Here is a 19,005-nt window from a genome sequence, read left to right as displayed (position 1 = left end):
TCAACAAGTGAGTTTCGGGTCAGTAAGAAGGCAGAATTATATCAAATTTTACTGGCATGTGTTCTAATCCATTTCTGTTTTCAAGCAGAAGATATTACAAGAAGCTTTAACAACTGATGGAAAAATTGTATATGAACAAACTTAGAAAAATCAAACTTTCTGTATCAATCCTTCTTTCTTTCATTGTATTTACGATTTGTAGCTTAAACTTAAATATGTTTTGAGTAAATATGTCAGAGGACAAAGAAATTTATTTAACAACATACTTCAGTGGATGGATTCACCACTCATTAAATTGTATATTAAGTCATATAATCATTAATAAACCTGAATAAATGAATGAATAAACAAACAAACCTGAATAAACTGACTATTGGTATGTAGCAACATACAATACAGAGGTCAGCCTAAGCTTAAAGCCAAGACTTCCATGACACCAATAAAATGGAAATTTTAAATACAATCTGAAAAATAACTGCCAAGTTACTAACAGCAATGAAAATCTTAGAGAAATTACCATGTTCAAGTTTTAAAATTCTGAACCCAGATGCATATCAGAATCACAAGCCTACTTGCCAAGGTTAAAAAACAAAACAAATCTAAAAAACAAGAAAACCAATCTTAGGATCATTCCACATTTGACGATGCTACTTCATCTTGGTACTCAGAAAACAGAGAAATTTATGTATAACCCAAATGAGAGTACTTTTGAATTTTAAATATTCAATGACTTCAGGATACTAGAATAGCTCTTAATTGAATTAATACAACTTTAGATGTGAAGAGCATCTTTATAACATTGACTAAAATTTATTTAATATTTTGGGAAGTAAACCAATTTTTTTTACATGTATGAAAATGATAATAATGCCACCCTGTAGTTTTTATGCATATAAAATTCTTTAAAATAAATATTAACTAATTTCTTACACACATTTTGCGTTTTCACATTATTGTTCAGATGGAGAGACCCCCCCCCCAAGGAAACTAATATTCTCTGAATACCTAAAGCATAAGTATTCTGCTAGGTGCTTTGACAAATATCATCTCATTAAAAAAATAGTAAATGAAGCTTTATAGTTTTTTATGACCTACCAACCATAAGCACTGAATATTGGTATGTAGCAACATTATAGAGGGTAGCCTAAGCTAAAACCCATAGCATCTTTAAGAAAGGGTAAAGGAAAGAAGAAAACAAACAAACAAACAAAAAGAATACAACATTGTATAAAGATTTTAAGAACAAATTTCACCTGACTGGACCACAGATATTCACATCACTGACTTTGACCAGAGTTTCATATTTAAGGAAAGGCATTTATTTATAAGTAGAGGGCAAATAAGTGCTGTAAGGAACGTACAATGGTACAAACATGGCAGGTTTTCAATAAAATAATTTTTACTTCTGTTGATATGTTAATATGTTTGTTGTTGTTCATTTATCAATCTAGTACAAATCAGCCTAAAGAAGTAGCATGGCATTGACCTGTAAAACTTTGGAGGTCCCATCTAAGCTTAGTGTTCTCTGAAGTCCTCCATGATTTATTATCTGTTCCAACTAACATTTAGTACAAGCTATTATACAGCCTTATATTGTTATTCATCTTTCTACGTTTATGCACTGACTTTTTATGGCTTATATATTCACAGCTCTAATAATATTGAATACAATTTAATAAGAGGTAGTTAACTACCTCAATTTATAACTATTTGTTATAAATCCTATGTTTCATGAGATTATATCTTATCAACTATGTTCTGGAAAGAGAATTACACATGTTTGCTTCAACTCTGCTGACTCGCCATTGCCTGAAGAATAATAACCAAATTCCTGTGTATGGAACTCGAAGCCCTATCCTGTGGCACTATGCTAGACTTCCATCCTACCTACATTCCAGCCACTACCACAGAGCATTTGCCAAACTCATTGTATACTTTTGTACCTCCAAACACTGGTCAGTATGATTCTTTCTGCAATTCCAGATGGCACACACTTACTTATTCTGCAAAGCTCACCCCATCAACTCTTCGGTGAAGCTTTCCCAGAACCCACCACCACTCCTACCACCACCCCCCAAACCCCTGCGGAGGGCAAATCCTTCTTCCGTTTGGCGGCCACTTTTATTAAAGCACTTTTCTCCTTTAGTAAAAGGAAATTATTATTATTAGTCTGCCTTCTCCTTTGTGAAACTTTCCAAGACTCCATTATTATTATTATTATTATTATTCTGCTTCCTCTTCTGTGAACTCTATAAGCCTCCCATGTCCAGAGTTAAGCACTGCATTTATTGCCCAACCCTGTCCCTCATATGTAAGTCTCTCCCAGCACATAACACAGCACCCTGGCGCTACTTATCTTTATAATTACCTGCCCTACACAGATGTACAGAACAAACGCATGGACACCAAGGGGGGAAAACCGCGGGGGTGGGGGTGGGGGGGTGCTGAATTGGGTGATTGGGATTGACATGTATACACTGATGTGTATAAAATTGATGACTAATAAGAACCTGCTATATAAACAAACAAAAAAAAAACAAAACAAAAAATAATTACCTGCCCTATTAGACACTGTGCTTCTTGAGGACATCATCTCATTCATCATTGCACCCCCAGAGCCTAGTCAGCACTTGATACACAGTAGATGTTCAATCAATGTTATTAAATTAATAAACAAAATACAATAGCTTTCTGCCAAATCAGAAAAAAACTGGTACCAAGCATTCCGTTTAGACACCTGCCTCCTTAGCATTCAAGCAGAAACCTTGCTCTCCAGCGATTAAACAAGAGCAAACCAAAGTGGATGTGCAGAAAGTAAGGTGACTGAAGGAACTGGGGAGAAGTCAGGCTTCCAGCAAGGGCAAAGGTAGTCCCTTTACATGTTGAACAATTCCCTCACGTTAGCTCCAGGAGGGTTATTTACACAGCAGTGACTGCTGTAAGCAATGCTTTGCTAACCTCCAGTAAGATAATCCCTAATGAAACTGCTTCCTCACCTCCACTAAGTGACAGATAAATGTCCATTTTTGCGTAGACATTTCCTTAGAGAATAATCGACTGAGAATATAACAACTACATGTATTTTTAACATCAGTTAATTATACAAAAACATTTAATATATATAATTTTTAATAAAAAGAACACAAACCAGAATTAATGTGGCATGATGTTAAAAAATTACTGGATCCTAACATGCCTACTCTATATCACAAGAAAATATCTGTACACATGTATACTACAGCATAATCTTTTTCTATGTGTTCTTGATTTAACTTCTGGATGGCATAAATCAGAAAGAGCAAAATGAAGAGGCTAGGATGTAAAATCTACTGTAACTATGACGAAAGATATGGGAAGATGCAGAGTACAGTTAATCCAGCAAATATGTTTGAAATGCCAGGAAATACAAAAGGCATAAAGATGCATGGTGTAACGCCACTGCTTTCAGGAAACTTAGAGTCTGAAATAAAGCCTTCCACTACAATATACTCACAGAACCGAGCAAACATAAGTAAGGATAGCACTGAGCTTGTCTTAAAAAGAAAAATGTTATGTAACTATGACTAACTGGTTGTTCTGTTTTCTACAAAAACAATTATCTTCAACAGATTTTAACACTCTTTCTACTGAACACATGGAAGTAAAAAAAATTTTAGGGACCTCCCTGGTGGCGCAGTGTTAAGAATCCACCTGCCAATGCAGGGGACATGGGTTCGAGCCCTGGTACGGGAAGATCCCACATGCTGCAGAGCAACTAAGCCTGTGCGCCACAACTACTGAGCCTGCACTCTAGAGCCGGCGAGCTACAACTACTGAGCCCGCGTGCCACAACTACTGAAGCCTGGGTGCCTAGAACCTGTGCTCCACAGCAAGAGAAGCCACCGCAATGAGATGCCCACGCACTGCAACGAGAAGCCCGCACACCGCAATGAGAAGCCCGTGCACCACAACGAAGAGCAGCCCCTGCTCGCCGCAACTAGAGGAAGCCCGTGTGCAGCAACGAAGACCCAACGCAGCCAAAAATAAATAAATTTATTAAAAAAATTTTTTTTAAACAAAATGTACCTCAAACTATAAACATTCTGAGAGCCAAAAACTACTTTAAGAGAAAAATAAACATAAGGTGAGTACATTTTGAAATTTTAAAAATCTTCACTTCATAACAATTAAATGCTATACACATACAAATTATTAGAGTTATACTTCACATACACAACATTGTTTATAAAAGTTGTAACTGTCCTTGACTTCTTTGAACTGCTCTTGGCCTGTTTTCTCAGAGGGAAAACACCTATACTTAGTAGGACAATATGCAAATGCTGGCCTTTATATCTAAAATAAAATTTACCAGCAAAAAGTTGGCATAAAGGTTTCTATTGGCTGAAAAGTATATCTTCCTCCTCTAAGTTATAGCTTCCTAACTCTCCTTTTTGTAATGTAAAAGCTAATTTGAGTAATGGATATAAGAATATAGACATATTTAATAGATGCTTTCTCTTACTCATTTTTTTTTAGGTTTTGAGAAAACTTCTTCACAACACAATTTCAAACAGTGGTTCTATTATAGTTGTGTTTTTGACTAAATATAAGGTGCTTAAATTGTTTTAGAAAGTAAGCAGTTATTAATTCATAATTGGAATTCTAATTGGGCACAACTACTAACTCATCCTGCTGAAAAAATTGTTTTAAATTATTTGTTACTAAAAATTATTTATTTTGCATGCTATTGAAAGCTTCTTTACCTGCAGATGGCTGGGAAACATTCCTGAAGACCTTTCTTTTTAACTAAAGATCCTTCAAGGCAGTACATAATGATGTCCATAACCTTTACAGAAAAGACACAAATCTAAAATTAGTTTCAAATACTTAATTTTCCATAATTTAAATTATTAACTTAGGCCTCATTTGCATTAAAATTCTACATAGTTTGATTTTGATATTTACTTTAAAACTACAGTATATTTACTAAAATTACAGTGTACTTACTTTATACTATAGGCCATCCTTTCTCTTACTTGTGAAAACCATTTTTTAAAGACAGCACACACTAAAATAAAGAAACCAGACTTGTTTACTTGAAAGGCAATTCCTACTTATGTACAGGATAGGTAGCTTTTATTCAAGCACATTCTATGTTTTGTTTTACTTATAGTGAAAGATACGGAAGAGACGATAACCGTTAAAAACGACTCTAATACAGTCCATTCCATGTGAATGGTAAATGGACATAGCAATCATTTTGATTTTTGAGGAAATTTAAATAAAGTCTCCAGAAATGATACAAAACTTCATTCATTTTAGTCATCTCTTTCTTTCTTTTAGAGGTGCTGGAAATAAAGATGCTGATTTATATTACTACACTAGAATATTTAATTTAGCTGTGGATGTACTGATATAATTTAAAGCAGAATATTCTTACCTCCACGAGAAGATCCACGACATCCGTGGGCATCTTTTCAATAAGAATTTCAATGACTCTCAGAATTTCCCCTTTAGCTCGGGCAAGAGTTGTGGTGTGCATATTCTGCTGGGATTGGGTATTGGCTGCAAGAGCAGTATGTCTGTGCACCTAGAAAAATATTTCCATGCTGTAGATATGGTCGACACTTGATAGACTTTTACATTTCTAGCCACTGGTTTTTCACTTACTAATACAACAGAAAAAAAAATCAACAAAAACAAATGTCTTGGGGTGGGTCAGGAAACACTTTTAATTACAAAGAAAGTACTTAGTACAATAAACACTCAGTATGTATTCCCTAATAGAATTCTAGTTCTTGGGCATTATATGAGACTTTAATACAATATCACCATGACATTTTTAAAAAGGGACAAACAGAAGGTTTGTGAATCTTGCATATTCGGCATTGAGGTGGGTAGCAGTTAGGAGACACCAGCGTGTATAAGACATGATTCTTGTTCTCAAGTAATAATGGTAAATGATGCTTACATAGCACTTACTGTGTCCCAGGCACCATTCTAGGTGCTTTATAATCAAGTTGGGAAATTTTAAAAAAACATACCTCCAAAAATAATGAACATTGTGTAAACACAGCTGACCCTTGAACAATGCTGGGAGTTAGGGGCGCCAACCCTCCACGGAGTTGAAAATCCGTGTACAACTTAACAGTCGGCCCTCTGTGTCCAAGGATTCAACCGTCCACAAGAATGTTCAGTCCTGTAGTATTTACTACTGAAAAAAATTCACATATAAGTGGACCTGCGCAGTTCAAACCCATGTTGTTCAAGGGTCAACTGTAATGTAAGTTCAGTGTGATTTTTCTTCCTTGTACAAATTGTAAGTCTTAACAGTTCAGAGGGGAAACAGTATTAACAGGCCCTGGGCCAGCCATGCAGGAGTGGGCATGGGGATGGGGTTAGGGACAGCTGTCACGGTGAGAAATACTTCAGTATTTTACTCTAAACCTCTAAGTGAAGTGGAAAACTTGTTTTTAAAAGGTAATAAATATGGACTATTACATTAAAATATTAGTTAGAACACTAAGAATGTGGGAATCATTGGCAATTAGTTAGACCATTAACATTAAAATATTTAAAAATTACCTTTCTAGTCAAATGCTGGAGTAGAACAAACCCCAAGCTACTCTAACAGCTCATTTAAAAATACTTATATGTAAATGGTGAAAATCAAGTGCAAAAATACAATTAATATAAAATACTTGTTTACTCTCTTTAAAGAGGCAATTTAATGCCTGGCCTTTATAAAACCTGTATCTGTATCAGACTAACGTTAGGCTTATTCAGTATATTCAATATTAGTATCTCTGCATATTCCACTGATAGGAAAAACTGGTAAAAAAAATCCCACGTCTAATAAATCTGTTCATTTATACATACATACACTTTATAAAAATATATACTATCTATAAAATATAGACATATACATATGTATATTTTAAACACAGTGGACTCCCACTGCACCACTATGCACTATTAGAAAAACATAGCCCCTTAGTCTGCAGATCTATTTTAGGTGTGAATTCAAAGTCCCACTGCCTCATATAAACCCATACAATCTGCTATTAGGCCCTTCTTTTCTCCCTTCTAGCTACATTCATGTCACAAATATTTGCTGCATGCCTATTAAGGATGGCTCTGGGGCAGACATAGGCCCAGCAGGTTGTAGGTTATCAGGGCAGACTCCGAGGTATTTATTTACTATTTTAAAAATTCATCTTAGCTACAGGAAAAACAACTCAGGCAGAGCCCATACCCCATGGACACTGAGTCTGCACATTATTCATGCTAAAATGGAACAAACCTTTAAAGAAAATTTAGGAGTTTATCTTCCTTGCCTTTTCTCCCACTACTAAGACCTATAGGAAAGACCTTATAATTGGTTCATTGTTCTTTACTAGTTTTTTAGTTAGATGTGGGCAATTAGAGCACTAAGAATTCGGGAATCAATTGGCATTCAAGTCTTTATCTGTGATATGTAATAGGAAAAACAATTAGCAAGTTTATGACTTACATTTTTGTTTACAGTTGGAGAGCCGGTGTTAAATAAGTTTTGTTTTGATTATAGGTAGATACTTACACTTGTAAAATGTGGGTACCTTTAATATATTTTAATTTGCTATTTTTCAGATTGAGAAATTACTGTAAATACAAATATTTACAAGTGAGTTAACGTTGAGAACAGAAATGACTACAAAAGCACAAGTAATGAATTCACTGCCGTGGGATTCAGTGTGCATGCACACAGGTACATATGTATTCAACCCAGCCCTAAATTATTAACTTGCATTGTTCTAGAACAAACTGTGAGGATTATCTATAGATACGGACCCTCAGCTCACAATATGAGATAATTCCTCTAATGCGAAGATGGAGCACACTGAGAAGTTCCTCTCACCTCTTTGGCTATAGTCGTGATGAAGGCGGGTGGTCTGGCCGTGGCAATGAGAGATAGGGCATGCCTCGAGGAGCGGGCAGAGTCAGCTGCAGGGCTCAGAGGCAGCCCCATTGTGATGCTAAACAGGGATCAGAAAAAAAGGAAGAAAGAAAAGAAGCATTAGAAATATAGACTGAAAAGATTAGACACAGCTTATCATGTCAGTTCAAGGTCAATGGGAGCACTCAAACAGTTAGAATATAATGGACTTGCAACAATGAGCAGTGATTAGGAGTCAGGGTGTTCTGGCATCAAATACAAAATCGAATAATTAACCGTGAAGATTGAAGACAGTATGTGCATCTGTCCAAAGTGTTAAAAACGCCTTGTTAACAAATTATCAAGAACTAGTACTGAATACATATCACATAGCTCCGAATAAGGCAAGAAAGAATATTGTGCAGAGCATTTCCAATTTTTTTCCTTAAAAAAGTTAAAGGGAAAAATTGGTTTATAAGGCCAAGTTGAAAGGCTGTATTTAAGGCCTATATATGAGAGGAAGCAAAATTCACTCTTGTCCATAAAATTACCGAAGAACTGAAAATCACAAAATTATTTTTAGTTTGAAATACCCTCAGTAGTGCTAGTTTACCCCACACTCAATGCTTTCAGAACCAATCTACTAATCAGCATTTTCTGCCAGTAGGTATTCAGTATTGTTGCAAAAAATTCTATTAACTGATACTTACTCTCTCTATATAAAGAGCATACACATGACATGGTCCAGGCTATATACAAGAATATGTACATGATGAAATAAATCTTTCTAGAGTGTGAGGATGTCCTGATAGGATAGTGCTGCTATATATTCCTTTGCCACTCCTAAAACATAAAAATGATAATATTCTTCTATTTGTAAGCTTCCTTTATATGTTATATAGACTACTGTGAAAAGTATTAAGACTTTTTTTTCATTAAAACGTGGCATGTGACCCACACATCAACTGTGTACAGGGAATATTTTGTTACTCAGTAAGAGATCCATTATAGCTTCTCTCGCTAGTTAAATAACCTTGGTATTTAAATATCCATATGAAATTATATTAAGATCTGTCCTGCTCCAATTAAATAATCTTTGTGTTTCATGTGTCAAATGAATTACATCTACTAAAAGTTTTCAGGAAGTTTACAAGTATCTCTATAATTCATCTAAGAATCATTATTTTAACTTTTAGTTGAAAATAAGGAGGCATCACATAGGCATTCCCGTCATTCTTAAAAGGTAAATTGATGATAGAAAATTCTGCTTATTTCTTTGTGACTTTTACATTGCTCAGTCTCTGTCTGAGAATATAACTGTCTCTACTCTTTTTTTCCAAACTGAGGGTAGACACAAAGTGGGAACTCAGAGGAGAAGACGATGCAGAGCTTTCCTTTCATCTTTACCACAAAAAAGACAGATGTGAGCTGAGAAAACAAACACACATATTGAGCAATAAACAGAAGGGATGCATTGGTGGGTACATCACCCCCATGGAAGGTCCTGATGCCTTTGGGACCCAATGGGGGCTGGACAGAGATGCTCATCAGGAGAGCAGTTTCTCTTCTGGATTAAACTTTATTATTGAGAATTCAGGAAAAGAAATGTTTACTAGGTGAGTAGTGCTGGGCTAGATTGCTTAAAAAGTTATTGTGAAGTTTTAGATCATTATTAAGCTAAGTTTTAAAAAATTCAAAAGCTAAACTTTTCAGATACTCTATGATGTTTCCTGTCATCAGTGTGGGTGAATAGATGTTGATAATATTGAAAGCCTGAAATGAACAAAAATGGTATGTTAATTGAATAATTCTGAACAAACCTAAATTAACTTTCCTAAGATCAGTAAAACCACAGGATGTTGAAGTTGGAAAGATCCCCTAGGCAACATCCCTGCCAAGCAGTCAGCCAGGGAGAAAGAGTGGCTATTTCCAGGGCGGCCCACCCCACATGTGGGAGGCATGAGAGGAGGAGAAAGAACTGGACGGGAACCGTAGGCAGAGGGTTGAAGTGGAGCTTCCCTGTGCTACTTCATGTCCTCTTGCATCTGCCCAGAACATCCCTATGAGGTGGTGATATCAGCATTTTACGAGGGAGAAATCAGGTCCAGAGAAGTTCAGTGAAGAGCCAAGGTAGCCGCATAATGTCTCAAGACAGCCGACCTCTGGAGAAAATAAAGGGGGAGGGGCTGGACGATGCTGTGGTTAACTGGATTAATGAATTGCTAACATGACTAAACTCTCAGCACTTTTGGATGACTGGCTAGACTGCATCCCTGAGAGAGCTTTCTAGTGGTATGTTGTAATACATGGACCTCCGCTCTGTTTTATTCAGTACCAACAGTGGATTGAATGAAGATACAGGATGCACGGTTATCAACTGGTATGGAGGTAAAGCTGTAACAGAGAGCCACTGTACTAAATAGCAGAACTGGAAATCAAAAACCCTCAAAAAGATCAAATTCAGCTAAAGAAAGAAGTCTTACATGTGGGTACCGATGACCAACTTTACAGGTAGGTATAGGACAGGAGATGGCCGAGCCTATGAAACAGACCTGAGGGTTGTTGTACTTGAAACTTACACCCGTATGTTGGTGACCTGGCTACCTGCAGGGCTAGGCTGAATCAAGGGAAATACAAGGATAGAGAAGATGTTCCCCTGCTGCTCTTCCTGGCTCTGGGTGCCCGCCTCATGGATGTATTGCTCGCTAAGAGATGGGGCCTGGCTTCCACAGGACAGGCGTTACAGCACCCTCCTGGAGTCCGTGTAAGTCCTGCCCATTCCCAGATGTGCTGTCGTGACCTCTTGCAGTTGGAAAGCAGAGTTTTAGTCACATAAACAGGATCGTTGCAAACTCACCGCCCACCTCTAAGTCCTCTCTTCCACCCCATCTCTGTTCCTTGCATGGAGGAGAAGAGTTTAGTGGGATGCTAAGAAGGGGCCAGGGGAGGCGAGGCAGAGGGGAGAAAGAGAGAGAAAGAAAGAATAAATACACATGGATATGCACATGTGTGTGTGCACCTGAGGGTGGGGGAGGTCAGCTGACAGACTTCCAAGGCTCAGGCCACAGTGACAAGTGGATATTGTCCCCCTGCCCTTATGCTGTGCCTTGTGGCCACCCTAGACTGAATAAGCACGTCAGTAAAATGGTTATATTAAAATACCGACTTCAACAGGTTGATGAGAAGATTAAATGAGATAACAAATGCAAAAACCTCTAGCCCTGCACCTGACGATTACAGGTACAACAGGTGCTTCTTCTCAACCAAAGATGCCTCTTACAAATAGAAACAAAGTGAAAAGAAAATGAGATCAATGAATGGCAGGTCACTAGTTTCAAGTTAAAGGCTTAGTCACCCGTTACCCTTCCTCCTCAGCAAATGACCTTGTGAATTTGGGGAAATGGGCAAACTTCTTATAGGAAGAAAAGTGATAAAGTGGGGGTAATGGGGAAGGAAGCGAACCAGACATAGAAGAGTGCCGCCCATTGGATTCCAGCTGTTGGGAAGCTGGACCACCCAACAATCTGCAGAGGCACCAACGTGTGCATTTGAGTGATTCCTGTCATCGGTGTCTGGCAGTCTGAGGGCAGGACTTCAGAATGTGGATGCAGCTCTTGCTCTGAGGTCAGGGCTCTGCAGTGACCGTCAGAGCATCCACAGTGCACAAGCGGGTGGGTTGTGAGCGTGATAACAGAAAGGAGTCGCCCAGGCAACAGGGGCAGAAGAGAAACCTTCTCTCTCCTGTCTACAGCCTCTTCAATGCACCCCTGCCAGAGTGATCTTCCCAAAGCACCAACTTTATTTCATGGTTAACCTGCTTAAAAACCGCACTGGGTCCCAGTGCTTAGAAAAATCTTAAACTCCTTGGCTGGAGATTCCAGGCCCTCCATAATCTTGTTTTGCTAATTTATAACTCAGTCATTTCCACGCCCATGCTCCCGAGGCCAGACTAATTTCAAAGCTGGTCCCCAAAATTCGATTCCTTTTTTAATTGTAGTATTTTGCTAATGCTTCTCCACTACCCCTTTCCCCACGAGCACACTCTCCTCGCTCCCCTCTGTTCAATTCTTGTGGAAGCCCACGTGGTATTCTGCAATGGTTACAGCACTCAGTTACCATCTATTGAAACAAAAACAACCAATGACAAAACCTGTTCATTCGGGCCCTTAGCACTGACTCTCATTCTGAATTAGTTTTATACTGTGAACCAACAAACAGATTAGGACCATGCCTTCTAATCCTGTGTACCACCCCCTACCCCCTGCAATGTGCCTAGTACAGCCCTTGGACATAGTGGTAGCTCAATAGTTAACTGAAGGTAAATGAAGTTACCTGGCAAATTCAGCAGGAAAAAAAAAAAAATCACTTAAGCCAGTTATTCGACTGAATTGACCAAGAAATGAAGTCAAAGTAATTGATCTGGTGGTCCCAACGGACAAAGTCTAATTCTGCATGTAGTTATCTTGAAAGTCAAAAGTGTACTGGGTGTGTGATATATTTTAATGTGGGATTCTAACTTAACAAGGAAGGATCATACTATCAGAGGCTTGAAATTAAAGGGGATGTCTGCCTTATTCTGGAATCTGTATGTAAGCACAGAACTCACTCTTTTCACCTGATCCTGGCTGTTATGCAGATCATTTGTTACATAGGTTTATAGGGTGGGTCTTTGTTTCAGTCTTTATTCTGAAAAATATGATATGACACACTGTCTGTTTTACTCAGCATTTCAGTATACACATCCAATACGAAATACCAGAGATGATAGATATTATAAATAAAAACCATGAATAGAAAAATAGTCCACTCAGGCCAAGCTCAATCCTTACTTGACTGCTCATTAAATCCTGTTCTAACCCTTACTCCATGGCAGTAAAAGCTTTTAAAAACTTACATGTAAGACCACCTCAGTTAAATGTCACTGTCTACAATTGTCAGACTTCACCCATCTGTCAAATTATGGAACGCTGTAAGGGAATATTCGGAGGGGTGTGAAACACAACTTTCATAGAATAACCTGCAAATCATAGTCAACACGATTATGGACTGAATGCTTGTGTCTCCCTAAAATTCATATGTTGAAGCCCTAAGCCTCAATGTGATGGTATATGGAGACAGGCCTCTAGGAGATAATTAGAGTTAGATAAGGCCACGAAGGTGGGGCCCTTGTGATGGGATTAGTGCCCTTATGAGAGACACCAGAGAGCTTGCTCTATCTCTCTCTTCAAATCTTGGTGACAAAGAAGTCATGTCAGGACACAGCAAGACGGTGGAGCCTACAAGCCAGGAGAACAGACCTCTGAATGAGGTCTTATCAGCACCTTGACCTTGAACTTCCCAGCCTCCAGGACTGTGAAAAATAAATGTCTGTTGTTTAAGTAGCCCAGTCTGTGGTGCTTTGTTATGGCAGCCCAAGTGAACTAAGACAAACAGTAACAGAACATTGAAAACACTCCCCATCTAAAACAAAGACTAAAATTATTTTGAAAATACATAATTACATATCATCTGGGAATTCCATTCTACCCCTCCCTGGTAAAACAGGTGTGTTTACAATTGTCTTTAATGTAATAGGGAATCAGCAATTCTTCTTTGTCATGTGGGACCTAAATCTGATAAGTCACAGTTGGCATTAATTTCCTAAACTCAAAGGTGGCAATTCCTCCAAGTGCATATCTTTTAGACCTATTTCCTATATATTGTATACATTTACAATGAATAAAATCTATGCCAACATGATTTAGTTAAATGGTTTCCTCCAATTATAAACTTTCTATTAAAAATAAATGTCATGTGAATAGGAAAAATAATTTAAATATTGAAGCCTAAAGCACCTTAGTGTTTGTATGATGTGATCTTTACTCTCTGGCTCTCAAATCTAAAAAATATGATTGAGATCTGAGTTAAAATGTCAATTCTTTTTTCTCCAACTCTATTTTATATTGTCCAGAAAGAATCTTTCCAACATATAAGGCTTATCTATGTTATCAGAGCATGTGTGGTTTCCAATGACTGTATGTTTCTCCCTTCAAGTTTGGCAACTGTGAATATTACAGAAAAGCAATGGACTTTGTGTAGTTCATCCACATCCCTCAGTCACAGCAGTATGAGGTGAGAGTCTGGCACCTTCAGCAGCTGGGCCGGCCCTGCTCTGCTGTTCTCTTTCAGAGTAAAGGTCTGCAACATGAACTAGGAAAATGGAATCAGAATCACAGACCACAACACATACAAAAGCACAAGGATTCTTCTGTACTTTTACATTTAAAAAAAAAAGTAGGATTTTCTACTGTTTCTAACATTTTATCCATATGTCCATAACCATGCTGATCTAAAAAACCATGGATTTTTAAAAAAGATAATACTGCATACATTTCTATTATTTTCACAATCAGCTGGGGAGGACTTAACCTATGATTTCAACGAAGTGCAGCCTTCCATTTTCAATTAAAGAGTCCATCATGAATAAACAGCCCATAATCATTAACTTAAAAATTCCTCACGTAAAATTCTACCTGTGGATCTCTCATTATATAAAGGGTGACATAACCATGCAGTATGGAAGCAGCAAAATGGGAGTCGGGAGACCTAAGTGATAGTCTTAGCTCTCACAGGACTAGTGTAACCTCAGACAAGTTGTTTAATCTCTACAACTTATTTTTACTTAATAGCATATTAAAGGCACTGGATTGCATGCTGTTGAAGAAGATTTCTGTCTCTAAAATTCTAGGACTTTATTAAATGTTTATTGCAAATAACAATGCAAATCATATAACAGGTGTTTGAATACATAAGAATAAACACATAGTATCGAAACATGGCCCAAGCTGTCAAGGAGTTTACTGACATTTAAATGGGCTTCTAATTTCCAGAAGGCACAAAATTCTTGATGAAAATGATTTCATTAGATAGATTTTAAAAATCTGAAAATTCTGGGTTGACCTCTTTTAGGTCCTTTTAATAGGTTGTTTTGAATTTAGTACTCTGCTGGTCTTTAATCCTCTGGGTATAAGATTTTAAATGCAAGATGGCACAGGGCTGGGAGCATGGCTTTTGGTATCAGTGAGACCTCGGTTTGAACCTCACCTTTTCCTGGACAAGAGAAAGCACCTATCTCAGATTCATTTTATAATCTTTTATAGTCATTTTTACACTCTTTTAATAAAGAAAAAGGTAAAACCAATCCTCTCTTTGAACACAATTCTATTCCCCAGAGATAAAGAGTAAGGCAATTATGTTCAAGTTTTTGATTGGAGCATCCCAGGGTTTAATTTCTGCAAGAAATTAATAAATAAAATTAGCTAAAAACAATGTTTAGTTTCATGTTCCTGTGTGTGCGGCTGCCCCTCAGCCTCTTTGGGGCATGCCTGGGCTTTCCCCATCTGTCCTTTTGCACGTCGTGGTTATTCTTCCCCACCTCTCCTCACAGTCATTCAAAGGAAAGATTCCAGTGAAATTCTTCCTTGGGTACTGCCTGGGTACCCCCCTGTGGCTCATCTGCCATGCTCTGAATGTCCATACCTTTCACTCTCCTTCTTTCCTGTAAGATCTTATCTTTCCTGTAAGACTGCAAGTCACGTGAAGGGTCTTTGTTTCATGAAAGTTTGTCACGACATATAGTACCTAACACTGTCCCTTCCACATATTAGCTACTCAATAGATGCTTGCTTAGTTAATAAATGTAGTTTAAAATTGGGCAAAATGTTTGAAAACACTGGAAAACAGCTGGTTTTATTTTGATTCCAAAGGTGTAAAATTCTAAGCCATATTTCTAAAATAAAAGCATTATTGGGCTTCCCTGGTGGTGCAGTGGTTGAGAGTCCTCCTGCCAATGCAGGGGACACGGGTTCATGCCCCGGTCCGGGAGGATCCCACATGCCGCGGAGCGGCTGGGCCCGTGAGCCATGGCCACTGAGCCTGCACGTCCGGAGCCTGTGCTCTGCAATGGGAGAGGCCACAACAGTGAGAGGCCTGCGTACCGCAAAAAAAAAAAAAAAAAAGCATTATTAATTCTGGGAAAATGCTCTATTAGTCTTGAGTCATATACAGTTTTTCAGGAGGCCTCTCAGGAGTCATCTCTGACAGAGGATGTCAACACAGGGGAGAGAAGGAAAGAGAGAAACTCTGCTATCACATGTATTCCTCAGAACTAGATAGCAACCTGAGCGAGCTGCCCTGCCTTGAACCCCCTCCTTCATAAACTCATAAGAATTGAAATAAAGAAGAAAATACTGCTTATGTTTTTTTCTTTTCAAAAAGCACATGCCTAACATAAAAGCTTCTTCATAAAGCAAGCTTAAGATCACAGTCAGCAGCAAGGCGGCCAAGCGGTGTTATCGTGTGCACAGTGAAGCAGGCACAGAAGGGTGGCCCCCCAGGCACCGCGAGGGTAAGATGCACAGTCACCCTGCTGCTCTATTTCGCCCCATCTCAGTCTTTCTGCAGCCTGTACCAAGTGTGTCGTGGATGTAACAGGTCATTTTCAATCTAAATCTTGTTATAGATTAATAAGCAAACATTTTCTTGCTTATTATACAATTTATCATGATGAAAATTACATTGGACTCCTCAAGGCTACATGCTGATACATTCATTTATTCAGAGCTGTGTGTAGAGAGTTATACTAATCTTCATGACAGAAAAGGATGTAATAGCAAGATTTAAATTACGTCCTGAAAGCTACAGTATTGGTGTCTGTGGACATAGTCCATGTAGATAAAACACAGCACATCTTTACGTTTGCTGATATAAGCTTCATGTGAACTTATTTAAACACAAAATAAAACAAAATATTCGATGGTTAGTCTAAAATAGAGACCCATTACTTCTCCCAGGCAACAAAACAAGACTGTGTACTATTGAAATTGTTTTTTATCAGATTTGAAAATAGGCTATAAAATTAGGTCAAAGTAAAATTCTGGACAATCAAAAATATTAAAGGCTTCTCAAGGTAACCAGGAGAGCTGAGGTAAAAGAAGCCACTCTGTTGATTCCTTGGAGGGTGTCCATGGCAGTTGCAGCCAAGGGGAGGGTAACAGGTTGAAAATACGTTCTAGGCTTTGCACAAAGGCCAGCTGCCTCTTACGACTGCTGCCAACTCATGGGCTCACATTCCCTCCTAATCCTTTTAAGTCAATAGAGAACCTTCAGGCCACCTGTATCCATCCAGAAACTATCCTGACTGTCACTATGTGGAAGTGTTTATTCTAGAAACGGGCATCTCTTCCATCTGTTGAACACTAGGACAATGACAATGGCATCACCATCCATACCTCCCCCCAGTACAGGTAACATCCATTCAATCTTTTAACATGTGCTAAGTGCTCTTCTAAGCACCTGGCAAATATAAACTCACTTAACATCTATCTTATGAAGTAGGTATTTAATTAGCCCTAACTTGTAAATGGAACTGAGGTGAGAGGTGAAGTAATTTACTGAAGGGTATATAGCTAGGGAGACACAGAGGTGAAGTTTAGGAAGCGTGGCAGTATGAAGCAGGTGAAGGGGGAGGACAGCTGCTTAGGTTTGAAAGGAATACCCTTCCCCTACCAGTCAATCTTGGGACTTTGGGCTGGGGATGCCCAATCTGTGGACACAGTCACAGCATTCCAGTCTAGCCTTCAGTTATTTTTCTGGTCTCCACTTCTGAGCATAGAGCAGCCAGCAGAAAGATGACAGGCCCAAAGCATGCTAGAATATAAGGCAACTGTGGGATATGAGAGAGGCAGCCATGAAGAAAAGGGCAGAGAACTCTAGTTTTTTAAAAGGTTAGCAATGATAAGCATGAAATGTCATTCACTGAAAAAATCAAAGAGGTGTAAACACTTACAGGCAGACCTCAGAGATACTGTAGGTTCGGTTCCAGAGCAACGCAATAAAGCGAGTATCACAATAAAGCGATGCACACGAATTTTTTAGCTTCCCAGTAAACATATAAAAAGTATGTTTAGGGGCTTCCCTGGTGGCGCAGTGGTTGAGAATCCGCCTGCCGATGCAGGGGACACGGGTTCGTGCCCTGGTCTGGGAAGATCCCACATGCTGCGGAGCAGCTAGGCCTGTGAGCCATGGCCACTGAGCCTGTGCGTCCGGAGCCTGTGGTCCGCAATGGGAGAGGCCACAGCAGTGAGAGGCCCACGTACCGCAAAAAAAAAAAAAAAAAAAGTATGTTTATACTATACTGTAGTCTATTAAGTGTGCAATATCATTAAGTATTTTTACAATGTACATACCTTAATTAAAAAATACTTTATTGCTAAAAAAGTCACAATAATTACAAAAATAACATCAAAGATCACTGACTACAGACAACCATAACAAATATAGTAATAAAAAAGTTGGAAATATTGCTAGAATTACAAAAATGAGACACAGAGTCATGAATGAGCAAATGCTGTTGGAAAAATGGTGCCAACAGACTTGCTCAATGCAGGGTTACCATAAACCTCTGATTTGTAAAAAAAACCCACAGCATCTGCGAAACGCAATAAAGTGAAGGACCGTAAAATGAGGTCTGCCTGTACATTAAGAGAGGCATCATGGGACAGTTCAAGAATTCCTACCACTAGGAATTCACCCTCACTAGGATGACTATACTAAAAAAGCAACAACAAAACAAGAAGATAGATGTTGGCGAGGATGCAAAGACAATTCCTACATTGCTGGTAGGAATATAAAATGGTGCAGTTGCTATGGAAAACAGTTTGGTGGTTCCTCAATAGGCTAAACACAGAATTTCCACAGGACCCAGCAATTCCACTTTTAGGTATCTACCTAAGAGAAATGAAAACTAGGTGTTCAAACAAAGTGGAAACAACCCACATGTCCGTCAACAGATGAATAGGTAAATAAAACGTGGCATATCCATAGAATGGAATATTGTTCAACTATAAAGAGAAACAAAGTACCGAAAAATGCTGCAACATGAATGAACCTTGGAATCATTATGCTAAGTGAAAGAAGTCAGACACCAAAGGCCACATACTGTATAATTCCATTTATATGAAATATTCAGAATAGGCAAATTCGCAGACAGAAAGCAGATTATTGATTGTCAGGGGACAGTGGGAGGGGAGAATGGAAAGGGACTGCTCAGTGCATATGGAGTTTCCATTTGG

General features: G+C 38.4%; 1 protein-coding gene across 7 annotated transcripts in view; it reads right to left on the bottom strand.

Moving 5' to 3' along the window:
• Positions 1–19,005, bottom strand: part of WDR7 (WD repeat domain 7) — a 361,510-nt gene that overhangs the window by 97,248 nt on the left and 245,257 nt on the right. For all 7 annotated transcript variants that reach the window (XM_082641443.1, XM_082641445.1, XM_082641444.1 and 4 more), the window contains 3 exons: positions 7,877–7,994; positions 5,420–5,569; positions 4,743–4,825 (listed from right to left, as the gene is read on the bottom strand). In XM_082641443.1, the coding sequence (XP_082497569.1) occupies positions 4,743–4,825; positions 5,420–5,569; positions 7,877–7,994 (351 nt within the window). The remainder of the gene's footprint in view (positions 1–4,742; positions 4,826–5,419; positions 5,570–7,876; positions 7,995–19,005) is intronic.

This window comes from Mesoplodon mirus (genome assembly GCF_964341445.2).
Source record: "Mesoplodon mirus genome assembly, chromosome: 13".
Classification (NCBI taxonomy): Eukaryota; Metazoa; Chordata; class Mammalia; order Artiodactyla; family Ziphiidae; genus Mesoplodon; species Mesoplodon mirus.
This window is presented reverse-complemented; position numbering and strand designations above follow the sequence as displayed.